Source organism: Nannobrachium achirus (genome assembly GCF_963921795.1).
Source record: "Nannobrachium achirus genome assembly, chromosome: 13".
Taxonomy (NCBI): Eukaryota; Metazoa; Chordata; class Actinopteri; order Myctophiformes; family Myctophidae; genus Nannobrachium; species Nannobrachium achirus.
In genome coordinates, this window is record NC_137833.1 from 20438862 (window position 1) to 20459295 (window position 20434).

Genomic DNA, 20434 nt, shown 5'->3' on the forward strand with positions numbered 1-20434 from the left:
TATTTTTAATATGTATATATATATTTTTTAGCAGTCATTTCCCTTTATTAGTCACTATATTATTGTGCTGGGGTGTTTCCTTACAGAAAGACACATGTCAGAGAGGGAGGGGGGAGGGGGGAATGTGTTATACACAGTCTTGCTTAGTTCCCTTTTAAATGTTTATATTTAGATCTTAAAATACTAAGATCTACAACATGATGTTTACATTCATAGCCGCGGGAACTAATTTACAGTAGGGGGGGCTGTCACGCGCCCCTGTGCGCGCGTGCACGTTTCGCGCGCACGCAGCGCGCGCCAGCGAAAATTTGGCGGTTTTTATCGGTTTTTATCATGTTTTATTGGGGTTTCCGCAGTCTATTTTTTAGCTAAATGTAACACAATCGGGAACGGCTTTCCTTACATCTCCACATGCACCATCCAGCAAGATATAGCCTGGATTTTTTTGGTACCAACAGACAGTCAGACAACAAGTGCCAGTTTCATAAAATCATTCAGTTCCCAGAGCTTTTCAGTTAATCTACTTAGTTACTTTACACCACTGTCTGCAACAGCAAGCATGATGGTTCCCAAACTTTTTAGCCCGTGAACCAAGAGACATTACTTAGAGACATACTACCCTGTACCAAACAAGTAGTGAAAATAGCAGATCTACAAGCTCACAACGAGTTGCTTCGCACTGCGTTGTGACCCATACAACGTGTCCGCCGCATCGGTCCAGACCCCAGTGTTAGGAAACAGCTGGTTCTGGTACACCATAGCCATTAGCCACTAGCTAGCCCAAACATTAGCCAGGCATAACATAGCAGCATAACATAGCATTCATCATTACAAGTCTATATAATATAAGCCACGACTCACCAGTGAGGACGCCAGGGCTAGCAGAGGGCGATGTTTAATGCCTTTATAGCCTAGGTTGTGTTGTCTTGGTGTTCTATTCCTTTATGCCCGTATTGTTATAATTCACCGAGTCCATGACGCATGTTACGCACGGAGAGACAGACGCTCAGACAAGTTAAAAGGGAAGTCCTTTGAAAGCCATTTCCTCTCTAAACAGTGCCCAGAAGCACATTTCAAAACAAGAGTCTTTATTTATTTTTTTTGTCTATACAATCGATCATTCAACACATGTTTATTTTGAAATTGTACTGGAAATAGAAGTAGCCAACAATAGCTCCTACTTCACGCCACTGATGTCAGAGCCTCTACTTGCCGATCGGCAATATTTTTCCCCCAACCCCCCTTTAGGTGGGGGGTGCGGTGGGGGGTGCGGTGGGACGTGGGGGAGGGGGTGCGGCCGCACCTCCAGCACCCCTACTTCCCTCGGGTATGTTTACATTATGTTATTGTATTTGTTATGTTAATGAACTAAATTATATAATTTAACTATCGTTATCAGGATACTCTTCAAACTGGCAGCAATATACAGTAAAATGTATAAGTAAGGTCAGAGTGGCTTATTGTCAGTATCAGGCAAGTAACGATGGCATCTATACAATTTACGATGCACTAGATCCCTGGGAGGTGGACTGCTTAGGTGGAGTGCATCGCCTACTGTACCATCCACTCATCTTAGTTACTCAAGTATTGGTACTCATACACTGAGTTGGTGGGATTGAACCAAGAACCTTGTGGTAAAGGAGAGAGTTCTCTGCTCTCTACCAAACTACTCAGACACAAATATCTAATTATAAATCATGTTATTAGGGTTAACTAACCCTAACCCTTGCCATAATCAACCAGCATTAGTGTTATCTTGTCTATCTATGATGTGGCCCAGTACAGGTCCAGTACTGTCCCAGTACAGTCTCCTACAATACCTGTACAACTCTTTCCATCTCCCACTCGCTCTACTGTATGTTACACCCCCCCCCCCCCCCCCCCCCCCCCTGCTGTGACCTTCCTGGTGACAGCTGATGAATCGGGAGTCGGGGGGACACCAGGCGTCGACTCCGTCATGCCCCGTTAATATGCATGCAAATGTAGCACTTGACATTTCACTACGACACAACGGTGCGAGGAGAGGAGAGGAAAGGAGAGGAGAGGATGATCGGAAGAGAGGATGAAAGAGTGTGTGTGGGAAGGACTGGCAGAGGTAAGGAAAAAAGAATGGAAGGAAGAGGAGATGAGAACGTGAGCGGATGGTTGGGAAATGGGGAAGCAGGGGCAAAGGAGGGGGAGAATAAAAAGAAAGGATGAATGGAGTGAAAGACATAGTGAGCGAATAGAAGTGAGGATGCGTTCTTTCTTGCTGCTGTGCGTGATGAAGACATGACATTACCTACCTGGGGGTACGGGGTGTCTATTAACATGATGTTATACATACTACCGGTACCTGACAGGAAAAAAGGCTTGTTATAGAAAGGCTGCATGCTAGCAATAAAAAAGTAAGCCTGTTCAGACATACGTCTCTAAATACTTAATTTATGCATTGCCACAGGTTGCAAGCCGAAAACAACCAATGTACGAGTTCACAATGCATCGCGAAGCTGGCTTGGTAGATCTACTGTTTTTGACACCCGACACGGGCACGCAACTAAATCTAAACCTAAATCTAAAGACCTAAGGATTTACACAAAAACACACAGCTAAATTGTAAATGTAAATGTACATATATCTTACTGTACATATTATTTATTATTTAATTTAGTGGAATTCATTGCAATCACTTATTGTCATTATAATCTTGTTTTATATTGTGATTTCTGTTGTTGTAAGGTCTTGCAGTCTCCACACACACACACACACACACACACACACACACACACACACACACACACACACACACACACACACACACACACACACACACACACACACACACACACACACACACACACACACACACGCTAATAGATGATAAATCCTGGCCTCAGTGACCTTTCCTGTAGGCCTTACACCCCCCAGCAATGGGACTGTAAATCTCCCCCCCAGTAATTTAATTGTCCTCCCGCCGGTGGAGGGACCTGAGGCTGTGTTTGGGACATAGGAAAAAAAAAAGAAAAAGGACGGGGAAGAAAAACAGGGCCTCGGGGGGACAGAGAGCCCGAGGACAGAGAGCCTGAGCTCTGATTGTAGAGGGGCCGCGCTGGGACCTGCAGGACAAATGTTGGGAGACGAGCCATCCTCCGATGGCAATAACTCATAGCTTCACTTTAACTGTGTTTCCATCGCCCTTAGTCCAAACACCCCACCCCCGGAATAACAAAAGAAAGCGGCAAAACGTAGAAATGGAAGAAGCGGCAAGATGAGCGATGAGATGAAGAAGTGAAGAATGACTCGGGGAGGAGAGGAGAGGCGAGGAGAGGCGAGGCAAGGCAAGAAAGGGGTCTGATGGTTGTAGAAATGGACAGAGCAGAATAAACGAGAAACATCGTCTCAAACTGTTACTACGGTGCCCTTGATAAAAGCATTTCAAGTCCTAAATGCCCCCATGGTGCCGCTCAGCAGCCAGCGCTCTAAGACTGTAGCGAAGAGAGTGTGGTGAACCAACCAACCCCCTGGTCCCTCGCTGCACATAACAATATAGTCTACTTTCAGACACTACTGCTTAAACGTGACTTGACAAATCACAGTGGGGCCAGATGGAGGAATGGCTACCCAATATCTATAGGTATCTACTGTATATTAACTAGTACTATCAGAAAATAGACCCATTTTGTTATTATTTCAATTAGATGAAATCACTTACCCTAACTTTAACACATTTTGTAAACAAATATAACAAAATATAGTTTACATATTATCTTAAAATAAATAGGCAAAATCTCTGTACATATATACGTACGTCTGTTCATTCGTAGTTCACGTATCTCGAGAACCGTCCGAACAGCCTATATGAGGCTACATCATATACAGTACATACAGTTTAAGCACCCTATTTGACGCTATGAACTGAATTGTATTATCCTGGCTGCAGAAAAAAGCAAATATCTCGGCTTCTTTTCCCATGTCGTGGGTTTGGTCAAAACGGCCTTTTTTCTTTTTTTTTAAGATTTGTTTTTTGGGGCTTTTTATGCCTTTACTTGATAGGACAGCAGACCGACAGGAAACGGGGAGAGAGACAGGGAATGACATGTGGCAAAGGTCATCCGGATCGGGAATCGAACCGGCGACGCCAGCAGGCATCATAGCCTGGTATGTGGTATGCGCCCCGACCACTAGGCCAGCGGGTGCCCCAAAACGGCCTTTTTTTCTATGGACCATAACGTACACACGGTTCAGAAACGATGTTCGGCAGGGCCGTGAACGGGAACCCCCACACATACAATGTACACGAGCAGCATACACGGAGCCCCCGGAAATCGGGTCAATACAATAAGAACAAGCCTTGCCGGTAATCTACATTATGAAGCTTACTGGAGTTCAACTATTGAAAATAGCAAAAGGCTCTCCCTCCTTACAAATACCAATTTAGTCATTGGCTATGCTTCTATAAAAGTAGATGCTGTGGGCAGGAGGGGAAAAGCGAGAGAGAGAGTGAGAGAGAGAGAGAGAGTGCGTGCGTGTGTGCGTGCGTGCGTGCGTGCGTGCGTGCGTGCGTGTGGCCTTACTGACCGGTGGTGCATTCTCCACTATGTTGGTGCTGTAGGGTAGGTTGGTGAAGATGGGATCCATGTCCTGGACATCGGTGATGGTGATGGCCAAGTTGGCCAGTCGGGAGAGAGGTCTCACCTTGTCCTGATCCTGAAGTAAACACATTATAAATGTATTGTGTTATTATCACTGCTAAAGATTAAGTTGATCTGGCAGACACAGCAGAAATGTACAGTATATAGGGTGGTTAATGTATGTTTTGTAATAATATTCAATCTACAAAGCAACTAGTAACAAAGGTTTTTGAATACATGTAGTGGAGTACTGTAAAAGTACAATATTTGGATCCGAAGATGTAGTGGAGTAAAGTAAAAGTATTGGAAATTGGAAATACTCAAGTAAAGTACAAACACCTAAAAATGTTACTTAAGTCCAGTATGTGTAATGTAAAGTTACATTCCACCACTGTCTAGAACTGTATTTGTCTTAATGTTAGCACTTGTCATTATCTGTGTGTGTGTGTGTGTGTGTGTGTGTGTGTGTGTGTGTGTGTGTGTGTGTGTGTGTGTGTGTGTGTGTGTGTGTGTGTGTGTGTGCATGAGTGGCTGCGTGCGTGTGCGCATACCGTGGCATTAACAGTGAGCTGGTAAGATGAGGTGGTCTCATAGTCCAGTGACTTGGTGACGGTGACGGTGCCCCTGGCGCCGTCGATGGCGAAGAAGGAGGACACGGGTTGAAAGGAGAAGAGCACGCTGCCTCCTGTGCCCTGGTCTGGGTCTGTGGCGTTCACCATGAAAATGGACGTACCCACCGCCGTGTCCTGGAATAAACACACGAGCACACGCGCACACACGCACGCACACACACACACACACACACACACACACACACACACACACACACACGCACACACACACACACACACACACACACACGCGCACAGTCATTAACAATATGAACATTAAACAGATTAACCCAAGCGTCCCAATATTATTTTTTACAAAAAAAAACATTTGTAAAATCCTATGCTAGTAATAGAGAGCCCCTGGAGGATTCCAATCAATGAAGCTGGAATGGGTTGAAGAGGTTAGGCAGTTATAACAATGTTTCCTCCAGTTAAGGCAACAGGGATGTGTGTAAAACAATCTGATGTGCTTTGGAAAGGGACTGATCCCTTGACCTTTATGTAGTTCAGACTAAAGCGTAATTGAACAACAGAACACCACACAGGACCATCAAGTGTAATCACTATATCCATTGAGAGCATCCTGACAGGCTGCATCACTGTCTGGAACGGATGCTCCACTCTTGCCCTTAAGGCTCTACAGAGGGTGGTTGAAACAGCACAGCGCTTCAGAAGGACTGAGCCAGCCAGCCATGCAGAACGTCTACTCTGCACCCAGGGGAGCCCAGAGGATCTTCAAGGATCCCGGGTCAACTCCAGCAGTGGAGCGCTCCCTCTGCTGCCATCTGGCAAACGGCAGCGGAGCATCAGGTCATGATCTAACAGGCTCAGGGACAGTTTCTATCCGCAAGCTGGAAGCCCCTTGAACTTAACAGTGACAGAGCGTACGGACTGCGACACTATCGCCCCCATTCATACTGACACACCACATGTACAGTGTGTGCATGCAGAGTATGCAAGCTGCCAACAGGCCAAGGAACTCCATTCCTGAATATCTTTCACATTGGTCACAGGCAGTCATCTCAAATCTGTCGTCCCTCCAGGCTACTGTTGTACTGTGTCAGAGTACTTGGACGCTGGTCTGGAGCCGCGTGGAGCTCGGTGAGCAACTCCTATATTTGACCGATGTCATCAACATGATGTCAGTGTGGCAGCAGCGGCACCAAGGCTCTGTTGCCTGATGACCAAAAGCCCAATATCTTCCCACAATTCCCCTTTAGGCTAGTGGTTGAGATGCTGGCTTTCCACACGGCAGAAATCCATATTTGTGGTAGGGGACCAAATTTACTTTTTGGCATATTTGCAAGTTAAAACAAGTACTGTATACACTTCTTCTTTTGTGTATCATCGTCCTTGATGATTGGGTGCCGACGTTTTCTAAGGGTTAAATTATAGAAGTTCACAGACTCCCTGGCTTGCACAGAAGCCAATGGTCACACAGAGTAGTTTGTCAGCAACTCTGAGGACAAGGCCCATTAATTGGAATTTTATCTTAAACAACTGCACACACAAAACAGAAACAAGGATAAATAAGGATGTGATCGGATAAGTCAACAAAAGAAATATTGGTAAGGGAGCAAGGGAGGAACAAGGGAAGCAGGCCCTGTATATTACTGAAAACGATTTTGCGAGCATGCGAGTGAGAGTGTGAGTGCGCATGCACACACATGCACGCACGCACGCACGCACGCACACATACATTTGTATTAAATTACTTTGCCCTAAACCTAAAGCCCAAAATAGAAGATCTGTACTGTAGATCTTATTATAATATAATAATTACCTATATTATCCCACGGGGGAAATTCAGTTTCAGCTTAACCCAGCTGAGTGCTGCCCACAAGGAGTGCGGGGAGGGGAGCAGTTAGGGGTTAGGTGTCTTGCTCATGAATACCTTGACACATAGCTGGAGCTGGAAATGCACCTGGGACCTCTGGGACCTCCGGAGTCCTAGGCATGGACACTAACCATTCACTTATGGCCGCTTAAAGATCTGCTATTTTTGGTGCTGGCACGTAACTAAGTATAAATCAGTGGGCCCTATTTTCGCCAGTACTTTTACACCTTATCCCTAAACTTTTTTGCAATTGTTTTCAATATTTTGAAAAACATTTTTTAAATAGCTCAAATAGCCGATCTAATGAACAAGTTCACAACGTGTCAATCGTCTATTTAAAGAGATCAACGCCATTGGTTTCTACAGACCGCAAATGAAGCCTATATTTCAGCAAGTGCAAATCCGCCATCTTTCTATAACCTGTCCAGAGAATGGTACCGGAAATGAATCAAATGAATGCTATTGGCTGCGAGGGTGGGTCTTCACTTTGTATAGCCAATACAAAGCCTAGAAACATACTACTTACTACTTACTAAACGCATATCATGATGATTTAAAAAATACTTTAAACTATAGCAACTGAAAACATAGTGTTAATGAAAAGGTTTACAAAGATAAGAAAATCAAGTGTAAAGTTCGCCAAATCTTAATAGACTTGCATTGAGCTGAAGGTTTTTTGGTACCAGTAAAATGTGAAACAGCATCTTCAGATGTATTAAAAATACCCATAGAACCTTGTGCTTCTATTGCAGTGTTTGGAGTTGTTTCACAAGAAATACATCTTAGCGCAGTGAAAAAATATGATAGCTTTTGCATCCCTTTTGACTGATACTGTTTAAATGGAAAGAAAAATTCCCACACATTTTAAGCTTGGGTTAATGATGTTATGCATCACTTGATTTTGAAAAAAATCAGTTATTTCACAAGATGATTCGAGGGCAATCTGAAATGTTATGCCATCTGGCAACCTTTTTTAACATAATTGAGAGGATGAAAGCTGCTGACGTCAATGAACTATAATACTGACCCCATTGTGTTATATATATATATATATAGTTTTGTATTCCTTTTAATCATACATTCTTTATTGCGCTCACTTTTTCATGTACAGGTGCTTTATTTATCTTTTTTCTTTCTTTGCTATTATTACTACGACTAATATTACCATTATCATTATTATCATTCTCGTTTACTTTTTCCCTGATAAGAGTACAAGACACCAGGTTGTGGCTTTCTTGGAGCGGGAACTTTGGGGTGGGAGAGGTAACATACATCTTTTCTGTATACTTTTGTTTATTATACTTGTTGTAAAAAATAAAATAAAAAACCTTGAAATAAAAAAAATAAAAAAACCTAATCCTACCCTAATCTTCTCTTTATGAGGACCTCCAATACTGTGATATTTGTCCCTCACAAGTATAGAAATAGCACACACACAGTGCAGGTGTGTGTGGAGGTCATGGTGGTGAAGTGACGGCAGGAGGACAGCATGCAGTTGAACCCTACAGTCTGCTTGGCCCACGCCTCCCACAGCTAGAGGTGTGTCTGCCATGCTGTGCTGTGAGTGTGCAGAGGTGTGTGCGTGTGCGTGTGCAGGGACGTGCAGAGAATGTTAGAGGGGCAGGGGCTGACATTTCTAAAATGTCGCATCGAAAATAGCGCTGCGACACGTTGTGAGCTTGCAGGTCGGCTATTTCCAGTGCGCGATACCGCACTGAACTAAGCATAATAAAGTCAATACTGGAGATGTGGCATAGCTGCATGGATTTCTACACAGAGAGGGCACTTATTTCAACATAAGACGCTGCATTCAAGTTCAGGAGAGTTTGAACCAGGCAATTCTCTTGAATGCTGCTTTCAGGTATGACATGGAAAGGGGAGGGGGCATTTGCATTTCTTTCACCATAGTAAAAACTGCATTTATGGTCTGGAGAGGGCACTTTTTAGAAAGAGAGAGAGAGAGAGAGAGAGAGAGAGAGAGAGAGAGAGAGAGAGAGAGAGAGAGAGAGAGAGAGAGAATGATGTATAAGCCTTTCCCCAGGACACAAAACATCACATCACAAATAGAACGGAGACCAACTTCCTCGGTTTGCATCACTCTGCACATCACCCCTGTAGAGTCCGTCTACACACCTCCACCCCCCTCTCTCCCTCCGCCTTTCTTTGCCCCTTATGTCCCTCTTTCCCCTTCTTGCTTTGTCCTACAGTACAGACATGCATCAGCAGTACTAGAGACTGTGGTCTGTCTCACTGTGTTAGGGCCCCTGTCAGGGGACGATATAGAGACAGACACAGAGAGAGAGAGAGAGAGAGAGAGAGAGAGAGAGAGAGAGAGAGAGAGAGAGAGAGAGAGAGAGAGAGGTGCATTGGTGGAAAATACAATTTTTAGGTATTTCCAATTTCCAATTATTTTACTTCTACTCCACTACATCTCAGAGGAAAATATTGTACTTTTACTCCACAACTATTTGTTTGAAAACTTTCGTTACTAGTTACTTTGTAGATTTAGATTATCATTATCTGATATTTTCAAAAGATTTTCAAACATTTGAAAACTTGAAATGGGACATTCTGCATAATGAGTACTTTCTACTTTTGGTACATTAACTACATTTTGATACTAATACTTTTGTACTACTTCTACATTGCAGTATTGATACTTTCACTCAAGTAAAACATTTGAGATACGTTTTACCACCACTGGAGATGGAGGTAGTGAAGCATTTGGGGGCTAAACTGTTGTCGCTCCTGCCAGTAAGCAGAGCGTCAGATGTCACCGGGCATCAGGACAGAGGGCTCAATCAATCATGTTGATTCAATACAACACCCTTCATACAGTGAAAAAAAAAAGAATAATCCATCTGTCAGGAGGAGTGATGTTCTGCAGACAAAGCAAAAATACACCCAGCTTTTGCTGACAGACACCAAAATGATCAGATCACTTTGTTTAACCTCATTTATCACGTACCCACTGCCCTGCCTTTATTTGCACCTCGCTCTTAGTTTACATCTGAGGCAAGTCTTTTGCAGATTGTTTTGGGGGGAACCTGTCGTGCCATCTGTTTTTTGGGGAAGAGGACATGAAACACCTGCAAAAATACCAAGCAACTCAGTTTGACACCAGCTTGTGGGCATGAAATAAAACAGTAGCATATACAAATTGCACCCTGGTGAATTAATTAAATGTGCACGCGTGCGCGCGTGTGCATTCACATTTGAATCAAAATTGCTTTGATGTCAGGAGACGGTTTGATTGGGATGGAGTTTTAGGAGTGTGTATGTGTGTGTGTGTGTGTGTGTGTGTGTGTGTGTGTGTGTGTGTGTGTGTGACTATTTAGGAAGGGGAAGAGAGAGTGAATGATATCTGGATATGTGAGTGTATGTGTGTGTGATATGCGGTATCCTTCTCCTTCCCTAAAGCCTGACAGAGCGTCTCTATCTCCCTGCACACAGCACCGTGCTAAACAATGACTCATTAACGCCGCACAACACCCGCCCAGTGTCGACTGCCACGGGCGCTCAGTAAATAACCCCTCACACAGACACGCACACACACACACACACACACACACACACACACACACACACACACACACACACACACACACACACACACACACACACACACACACACACACACACACACACACACACACACACACACACACACAGGTAGACACACATTTGAAGTTTTCCCAGAGCTTGCGGCGCTGCAGCAGCACACAGTTCAAAGCGTTTCTGAGCACAGATGACCTCTACTGATGAGGTAGTGCTTAGGTTAGCAGGACTGGCTGTGTGGAGAGGGCTACACGCCACGGCTGCCATTAAGGAGCCGCTCATTAATTCACCATTACACTCTGAAGGCTCCGGCGCCTGTTCATGCCAGACCAATCATATCCATTTATTCACATCTCTTAATTTGCCTTCCTGCTCTTTCCCTGCAAGAGAGCCACTGGGGTCATGAAGGGACTTAAACCTCTTAAGCTTAAGAGTTGTTTTTTTTGCTGAGAATTTGGAAAATTCCTATTTTTGAATTTTAAATACATGTATTTTTTTTAATTATCATTACATCCCTAAAATAGTGCCAACTCACATATATATGCACTACTGTGCCACAACGGCATAGCCTCGTAGAGTAGATGCCCCGAACAATCAGTTGCTTTGCGAGTCAAATCAACTCTCGCGCCCCTGCATCGGAGCGCACGCAGCTCCCAGCAGCACTTTGATAATCGTCTCTTCCCACTCATCAGTTGCAGGGAGCTCCTGGATGCACCGTCCGTCTTCTCGCTTGGCCTTTTGTGCCTTCCCCCAGGAGTCAATGGTCTCTCCGTCAGGCCATTGATTGGACCCGCGTGATACCGATTAGGAGTCAATGGGGGTGACGAGGCGCAAAGAGCAAGGCGGTGAATCCTTTTGTTTTTATTAGCCCATAAGACTTCCCAATCACTTCTCCATAAACAAGTCACATAATAAACACAAATACCCGCTGATGGCCAGACAAGAGGCTGCCAGCACTGGATGGCAGTCTCGTGGTCATGGGCGCATGTGTCTGTCAGTGCATATTTGCTTACAAGCGTAAAGAAAAAGCCCTCTTGCTCCTCCCCCTGCATATATTTGCCACGTGAGGATGAATTGTAGGTTTTGAATATAAGTGGAATAAATGAGGCAATGGACCTGTGTCCTTGGGAGCAGCATGTTAAATAGAGAGCGGAGGACGAGGAGAGCTTCCTGCCTCGCGTTATCTGAAGTGCACTGCGGGAATCCCCCTCATCTCCCTCTGAGCGGTACCAGAGAGAGAGATTTCACTGGGGGGAAATAACCAGGACACGATTGGCAGGGATGAGTGAACAGTGTGGAAATGACTGTCAGAACGTTGTAAGGTGATTGAGTAAAACAGAGATTGCGAGCAGAGTGAGAATGAGAGAGAGAGAGAGAGAGAGAGAGAGAGAGAGAGAGAGAGAGAGAGAGAGAGAGAGAGATGGGAAAAGCAAGACAAAAAAGAGAACCACTATGAGCACATGAAAGAAGAGGCCTGTTTCTAATAGCCATGAGACACTTCTAATACTGAAGGGAGTCCCCTGTCCTCTTAACTCGGTGGCTGCTGTATAATGTGTAATGGGCGTGTTAGGCCCCTGGCTCTGTGCAGCAGTGTTAGCCAGACATCCATCTTCCATCCAGCACGCTGCAAGTGCAGGACGGTAGAGAGAGAGAGAGAGTACTTGGGGCTCTGGAGAGTCATGCTGGCCAGGCTTCAGAACTACAACCCCAGAGTCTCCCTCTGGGACCCCAAGCAGGGACTGCTTCTACCTTTGGGGGATGATGGGGGCTGGGAGTACGTCCGCTGGGAGATGGGAGTTGTAGTATTATAGATTCCACCGCTCTCACTTCTCAACATTCTACTCCAGGGAGTCCTGGCTGTGGGATGAAATAGCCTTTTTTGTGGTGGTACTTTGGCACGGTAAAGTTCAGCTGGGTTCAGTGATGTTGGTCTGACTGTGATGAACAACAAATGCACTAAATTGACTTAGAGTGGAGTATGCGGGGAATTTTTTCACACAAGTACACAAGCTAAAAGCCCAAATTTAGCATATAATTTGTTAAGGAATGTATGCAAATCAGACAAACAAGCCTTTTACTGTGGAAGAACATACCGTACCATACCGCTCAGTGCTGTTGAAAGCACAGCAACAAGCAAAAAGGGGAAAAACAGGTGATAATTTAACAACTCTATCTTTTGATTAGGACCAGCTGCCACAAGATAAATACTACTTTCCCATTTTCCAGTTTTATGAAATGGTCCTATACATTGCCAGATTGCGTTACAGTATGTCATTGTTGAAATTCAAATGTCAAGAAGATCATGAACTACGCACTACTCCTCTAACTCCTGTAAATCTGTAAAATAAGTGCTTGCCAAATCAGAGACTAGGCTTATGAATTATGTACAATGCCCAGGTTATATACAGTATACTTGTACCATCAGTATTGATTCAAACAGACACGGCTCATCTCAATTGCAAATTAAAAAGGTTTTAGTAGCCTATATGTTTTAGTAAAAATAACAAGTATAGTTTGTGTGTGGTACGTGTTAATGGCTATTGATGATACTGTACTGCATGGAACTCAGAGAGAATTCCATCTGACAAACCCAGTATAGTTCAACATACTCTGTTTTCAGAGTATGCAATGAAAGTCACAGCGCTCCTCCAACCAATCGCTAACATAAATTTGTAATCGCCTACATTAAATGCAAATACACATGTTCACGTGTTCAACGACGTTGATTAAATGAGTCACGCGTGGCCGGCAAGTGAGATATCATGCTCCGACATTTTATTTCCGATGCTAGGTTATCGCTGTGGCAGACACTGTTGGCGCATATATTAAGACGTAAATGATATGCTGGGTCAGTGCCTGGCCCCCGGCACCCCACAAAGGTCTGTCAGCTCCCCACAATAGAGCCATGATTACACCTAGTACACCACAAGCCCCTCTACTCCTTCTCCGGCTTTACATTGGGCTCAATGCTCCGAACCCATCAGGCCTGTGATTGTGCCAGCCCCTCTCTCTCTCTCAATCTTTCACTTCTCGTCTCCCATGCCCTCCATCACTGCTCCTGCTTTTCTGCTGCATGTCAGTTTCTGCCTTTTGGCATTGTTCTTGAGCAAGTGTGAAGGACTTGATTGGGAGTGAGGAGAAGCTCAGTTAAAATAATGAAAAGAGGAGAGGAGTTAAATCACGGCGACAATGCGAGTGGATCACTATCCGAGCGCTTTTAACAGGGTTACTGAGCCACTTAAAGCAAATACTAAACTATGGAAGCAACAGAGAGTGCTGATACTCAAAGGTACATGTACTGTACTGACAGAAAATGGTGTCAGTCAGGCATATACAGTAACACAGAATATAGTGTTCTAACATGTCAGCTCAGCGAGCTGATGCTGATTTATAGATGATATCTCACTATGCCAGAGATGCCAAACCAGGTGAATCATGGGAGCACTCAATTAATCATGGAGGTGACACAATAAGCCATATTTCACCTCTGAAATTAGCTTATCAATAATTCACTGTGTTATTGAATCATGACTAAATGTCCTTCATCCACAGGGCTCCAACGGTAAATGGGGGAAATTATACAGAAATGATTTATCCTCCGCTGAGAAGCCTGGAGTTTGGTTTAGAAAATAACTTTGCTTGATTCAAAAGTGTATTTTAACACAGATGTACTGTATGAATGTGTATAATGTGTGTTTATACCCATGTCATTTATTTAAAGTAACGTGTACTATTAATGCCTCCATGTGTAGTGTAGTAGGTAGCCGTGTTTGCAGTGTACATGCATAGTACTGTGTTCTATTTGTCTGTCATTCAATGTTACCGGTATATGAGATACTTCAATGGTTTCCAGTGGAAATAAGCTTAGTCTTTTCATGGATCTCCTTTTAGTAGACCTTGTACCAGTGAACTGTACCGTCATGAAACTGTACCTTTTCCTATGCAAACTTCTAATAAAGTCTTCAATCAATCAATCAATGTCTGTCTATGTAGACCTGAGGGTGAGCAGGTTCTTGGATCCATATTTGTGACTGCCTCATACCTGAACCTGCATCTCTAACAGCCACCAGTTCTCAAAAAACACCCCCAAGAGAGAAGCCCTATGCCATGGGAACCGCAAATAAATCAGAAAGGGGGAAAAGTAGAAGCAGGAAGCAAAGGAAAGCAGCAGATGAGAGAAAGGGCACCGACACATTCACATTGCGGCTAAATTGCCTGGGATCCGATTTTCAATTATCTGCCCCCACTTTTTATATATTTCTTTTTTTTCCTTCTAATTTTCCTCCCACTGTTCCCGATTTGATGGTGACAGAGGAGAGGAAGAATGAGAAGAGGGAATGTTAAATGAAGTGAAAGGAGGTTCCACCCCCCTCTTTAAAAGGGCTAATAGACGCTACCCTGCTGGTGTCAGCGTAGCGAGGAGGCGCAGGTAACGCCACCCATGGCACTATATCACTTGTGTATATCACTGAGTGTGTGTGTGTGTGTGTGTGTGTGTGTGTGTGTGTGTGTGTGTGTGTGTGTGTGTGTGTGTGTGTGTGTGTGTGTGTGTGTGTGTGTGTGTGTGTGTGTGTGTGTGTGTGCGTGCGCGCGTGTGCGTGTACTCATGTGCATGTGTGGGTGGGCTTTTCCCTCAGAATTGTAGCATTCTGAAATTGAATTACGACCGGCCTTGGCAGAAAATCGATTTGCTCGACTGAATGGATTGACATTATTGTTTGTGTGTGACGTTCTCTCTCCAACATAGCTGGAGATGTTCCCTCTCTTCCATCTCCAAACAGCAGGTTGCCCACACGCAACAATCCATTTAACCTCCCGTGCCCATGGATTTCTCCTGAAAGTGCAACAAGACAGAGCACGTGTTATGAAATGGGCCTTTTACATGTACTGTATGGCATAGGAAACCAATAGTGATTTTTTTTTTTTTTAAGATTTGTTTTTGGTCTTTTTATGCCTTTATTTGATAGGATAGTAGACTGACAGGAAATGGGGAGAGAGATGGGGAATGACATGTGGCAAAGGTTGTCCGGATCGGGAATCGAACTGGCGACGCCAGCAGGCATCATAGCCTAGTATGTGGTATGCGCCTTGACCACTAGGCCAGCGGGTGCCCCGCAATGGTGAAAATGTACCCACAATAAACACCTTCAACTTTATTTCCGAGGAAGGGCGAGCTCCCAGCGTGTCCGCGACCACAGACGCGTCCGCCCTCGGATTAGACGCGTCCTCTCTGTGGACAGAACGCGAATTAGACGCTGCCTCTCTGCGGACGAGACGCTCCACTCCGCGGACTTGTACACAGTGGCGTACTGGCTAAGTCCCCAACTCCCAGTTCAACATCCCGTACGGGAGGACCTACCACCTAAACCTAACCTAACCTTAACCCTAACCCTAACCTCAGTAAAACTAACGCTGGTGACATGCTAACCTGCCGACGCTTTCGGAGCTCGGCGCTGGTGATGCTAACCTGGTGAAATGCTAACCTGCCGACGCTCCGTCCTCCCGTCCTGGCATCCTCACGGGAAGACGGGCGATGCTGCTCCGTGCACGTTTTTTCCCAACGAGTTTGAGCACGGTGGGGGCGCAGTGTGGGGGGAGGAGCTAGCCCTTGTTATTCCCCTGTACATCTCTCTCTCTCTCGGGTCGCTCTGTGGCCTTGCTGCGCGATGGGCGATTTTGTGGAGAAGCACTCAGCCACATAAAATGATTCCACACAGACTGACAGCAAAGGGAGCGACTTAAAAGGCAAGGACAGCCTTGTTTGTGTGTGTTGTCTGTGTGTGTGAAAGAGAGAATGGATGAGTAGACGTGCATGCTAGTGCGTATGAATCTGTGTCACACGCAGTAGGTTAAAAGGTGTTTGCACCCGAACATATGTCGGTTCATGCAGTTCCTGGGGACGCATGTCATTATCTGAAAGGTTTGTCTGTGCATAATGTACAGCATGTGAGCATGAATCTGTGCATAATTAATAAGCACGATGCATGTGCACTGTGTGTTATGTTGTACGTACATCAGTGCTGATTTTGACAGCAAATGTTGATGTCATTTTAGTCATAGTCTTTTGAATAAAATGTAATTTAGTTTTAGTCATATTTTAATCTTCTGAAATGTTTTAGTTTTAGTCTAATTTTAGTCGACTAAATCTCCAGTTGATTTTGGCCATGAAAATGTATTTTGGCGGGCCTTGATGGCGTCGTAATGCCCGATTTTACAATTGGTTACATGCTGAAAATAGCCGATCTACAGGTCGTGCTGCGATGTGTTGTGAGCTTGTAGATCGGCTATTTTCAGCACGCAACACCTGAGTGCAACCAACATACACATTTGTGTGTGTACTTAGGTATTTACGGTATGTGCCTAAATCGAGTGCATTAATCACTTTCAAACTGGCATAAATATTTTGGGCATGTCACGATAAATAAAATAATCTTAGGCTTAAAGTGGTTAATGCATATGCGAGCCGGTCCTTTTTTTATCTGAAAGCCAGGTCTTTATCTGGTGATCAACCTTTCCCCGGTCCGTCCTCCCTGCTGGATGCAGCTCATGGATGACTGCCTCTTAAGGGCCAGGGCTGTTTATTTAAGAATAGACTAGAGTTAATTAGGTCTGGTGCTCTGACGGGAGCCAGGGAGCGGGCGAGGCCCTCCTCGCCCGGAGAGAGAGGAGCAGACGGTGGGGGTCCCACAGGGAGGTGACAAGGACAGGCCAGCCTTACTGCTCCTCCTGGTCCCTGCTGTTCCCACAGTTTAGTCTGCATGACACAGAAAGTCAGACCTTTCTATCCGTCTCCAGGACGGACGGAGGGGAGAACTTTTGTTGCAGCTCTTATAAACAAGAAAAGCTGAGATATAAACACTTTCACAGCAACAGCCCTCGGGGGGGAGGTAGTTGCAGCCAGAGAGAAGTAGGATTACACACACATGTGCACACAGACACACACGGCACGCGCACACTCACACTCACACTCACACACACACACACACACACACACACACACACACACACACACACACACACACACTCAGAGCTGGCTTTTACTATCCATATCTGAGCAGCTCTCCAGTTGAGCAGGTTGGGGGTTAATAACTTATTGCGACCGTAGGGAGCAGTTAGTATCATGTCAGTCAGTCAGTCACGCCTCATGATCCCGAACCTTTCGCGCCGGTTACGGAAAACCGCGCACCGGGCGTGTCGAGGCGAACGGTTCTCGAGATACGCGGATTACATACATACATACACGCACGCTCACAGAGTATACACACTCACAGAGATTTTTTGTTGACTCTTGTGGCGTACGTGATGTCAGAGCCTTTTATGAAGTGATGTCACAATGAGTCAGCGCTTGCGCCGGTTTCCGGATCTCCGCATACAGAGATTATGCTTAGTTCAGTGTGGTATCACGCACCGAAAATAGCCGACCTCCAAGCTCACAACACGTTGCGATGCGTTGTGAGCTTGGAGGTCTGCAATTTTCGATATTTCCACCAAAAGGCCCTTTTAGAAATCTCAGCCCTGCCTCTCTAACATTCTCTGCATGTCCTTGCCCCACTGCACTGTCCATAACACAAAAATTGAAAGACACTTGGCAGTTGGTAACCGATATGACTCTGAGGGGAAATTAAAGGAGCAGATTAGTTGTGTATGGGGTGATGTACAGTATGAACACACAGGCCACGATGCATCTTCATGTGTAGTTTTACATAAATCATGAGCTTGCCCGCCAGGTAAAAGTCCTATCGGCTAATCCCAAATCAATAACTAGGACTAGGTGATGACTGATGGCGATTGGAAATGATAGTAAAGCTGTGTTCATCTCACCACTCTCCTACTAGCCTTATTCTTTTCTCTTTTTAAGGCAGGGGAGACTTTTTTTTCTCCTAAATATTAAATTTAAACGAACAGGGAGCTGATTACCATATAAACAACCATTGCCTAAAGGGGCAGGACACTACTGGCTTTATTTATTTATTATTTATTTGATCCATTTATATACCGTATGTATTTGTCCATTCATTCATCCAGTCATATATTTCACAGCTCATTCTGTTGCACACTGTTTCGCATAGAAAACGCATATAGCAAACTGTATATGCGTTGGTTGTGAGCTTGTAGATCAGCTATTTTCGGAGTGTGACACCAGTATAACCACTAAGTATAAATCCAGCCTTCTAAAGACATACTGTAAAGGACTCAGGGAAAGCTACCTAAAAGAGAAGAGCGTATGTATGTATCTCTCTCTGTGAGTGTGTGTGTGTGTGTGTGTGTGTGTGTGTGTGTGTGTGTGTGTGTGTGTGTGTGTGTGTGTGTGTGTGTGTGTGTGTGTGAGAGAGAAGGTGTGAGAAGGTGTGTGCAGAAAGAGAGAGAGAGAGAGAGTATTTCGGTTTAGAGACAGGGGGAGCAATGAGGAGAGACAGAGACATTACAAGGGAGAAAAGAGAACCAGCGATAGCAGGAAAAAGAGAGAGAATCCAGCCTAGACATCCATCCACCTATTATCCTCCTTCATTAATGTACTATAAGCTGTTCTCCCATGCTTTGTCCAATTAGTGGGGTGTGTGGGCTGGGCTGTGTGCTCATGTTGTCCATGGCTAGACTGCCGGTGCAGTCACCTGTACAAGTACACATCTGGAACGGTATTACCCCAGCCTCGTAATCCGACACTGTGCACCATCTCCACATACTGTAGCCGGCGAGGTGGTTTATGATGTCAGCCGGATTATGTGCACAGTCAATCATCGGCCCGAGCGCCCTGATTTGAATTCATGGAGAGCCGGGCCAGCGTTGTTGGGGCAATTACCCAGAACTAACATGGAGGGCAGAGATAGAGTGGAGTGCTTGGAAAAGATTTAGAAGGCTTTTTTTTGTAGGCTAGTTTAAAGACTAAACAAAGGCTAGGAGTGCACTGGCATCACACAGGCAAATTAGAGTCAGAATTAGAAATTGATTAACGGACTAACGGGTAGGTGTGTGTGAGTGTGTGTGTGTGTGCGTGCGTGCGTGCACGCGGGCTTGCTCACGTGTGTGTGTGTGTGTGTGTGTGTGTGTGTGTGTGTGTGTGTGTGTGTGTGTTTTGCATGCGGTGCTGAAACTTAAGCGAGTCTGTGATTATCTCCTTTTAAAAGTCAAATTAACCTGCAGAGGGATAGTATCTGACCTGAGCCAAGTCGATGTGGCCAAAGCTTCTAATCTCTGCCAGCCAAGCCACTTCTCTCCTGATCTAAAAGTAGAAGTGACTAAGGCCACACATTTTACATTGTATGTCTTTAACCACATTAACTATTAATTAACATTAATTATTTGTTTTCTTTTAATAGCAGAAGTTCAGCGCTTGTAGAGCTGCTAAAAAATAAATTAAAAAAAGAGAAACAGTGGCTCAGTTTACAGGAGACCAACAGAATACATGTGTAAGCTTCTCTGATGTTTATTTTTCATTTTTCTGGCCAGATCATTCTTATGCTTGATTGGCCGGGGAAAGTCGCTATTTAGCAATCTACTGTCTGCCAGTGGTTCTGAGGCTACAAAGCCTCTTGACCTTTGGTCACATCCAAAACAGTCCCGCTGGTGAGGGTAGCCATAAACTTTGATAAGCCTGTGAGCTTTGCTGATACAACGTCTGGCCTGTCTTACACTGTATGTCCTAGAGGGAGGTTTTGTAGGGGGAATCTTAATGGAACCACAATTCCAGTCTCCCTCCCAATTTATAGAGGAGTATGCATCATATGCCACTCAGGATCAGCACCATGGACAGCTCCTCGTAACTCCTATACTGACTCCTCATGACTCTTACAGACTCGCACATAGAGTACCCTCTATTA

The 20434-nt window shown here is 44.8% G+C and overlaps 1 protein-coding gene across 2 annotated transcripts in view; it reads right to left on the reverse strand.

The window, feature by feature from the left end:
• The window catches only part of cdh23 (cadherin-related 23), a gene marked incomplete at both ends in the record, with an annotated part of 273834 nt that overhangs the window by 178804 nt on the left and 74596 nt on the right, over positions 1-20434 (reverse strand). For both annotated transcript variants that reach the window (XM_080739709.1, XM_080739708.1), the window contains 2 exons: positions 4558-4686; positions 5162-5356. In XM_080739709.1, coding sequence (XP_080595835.1) covers positions 4558-4686; positions 5162-5356 — 324 coding nt within the window. The remainder of the gene's footprint in view (positions 1-4557; positions 4687-5161; positions 5357-20434) is intronic.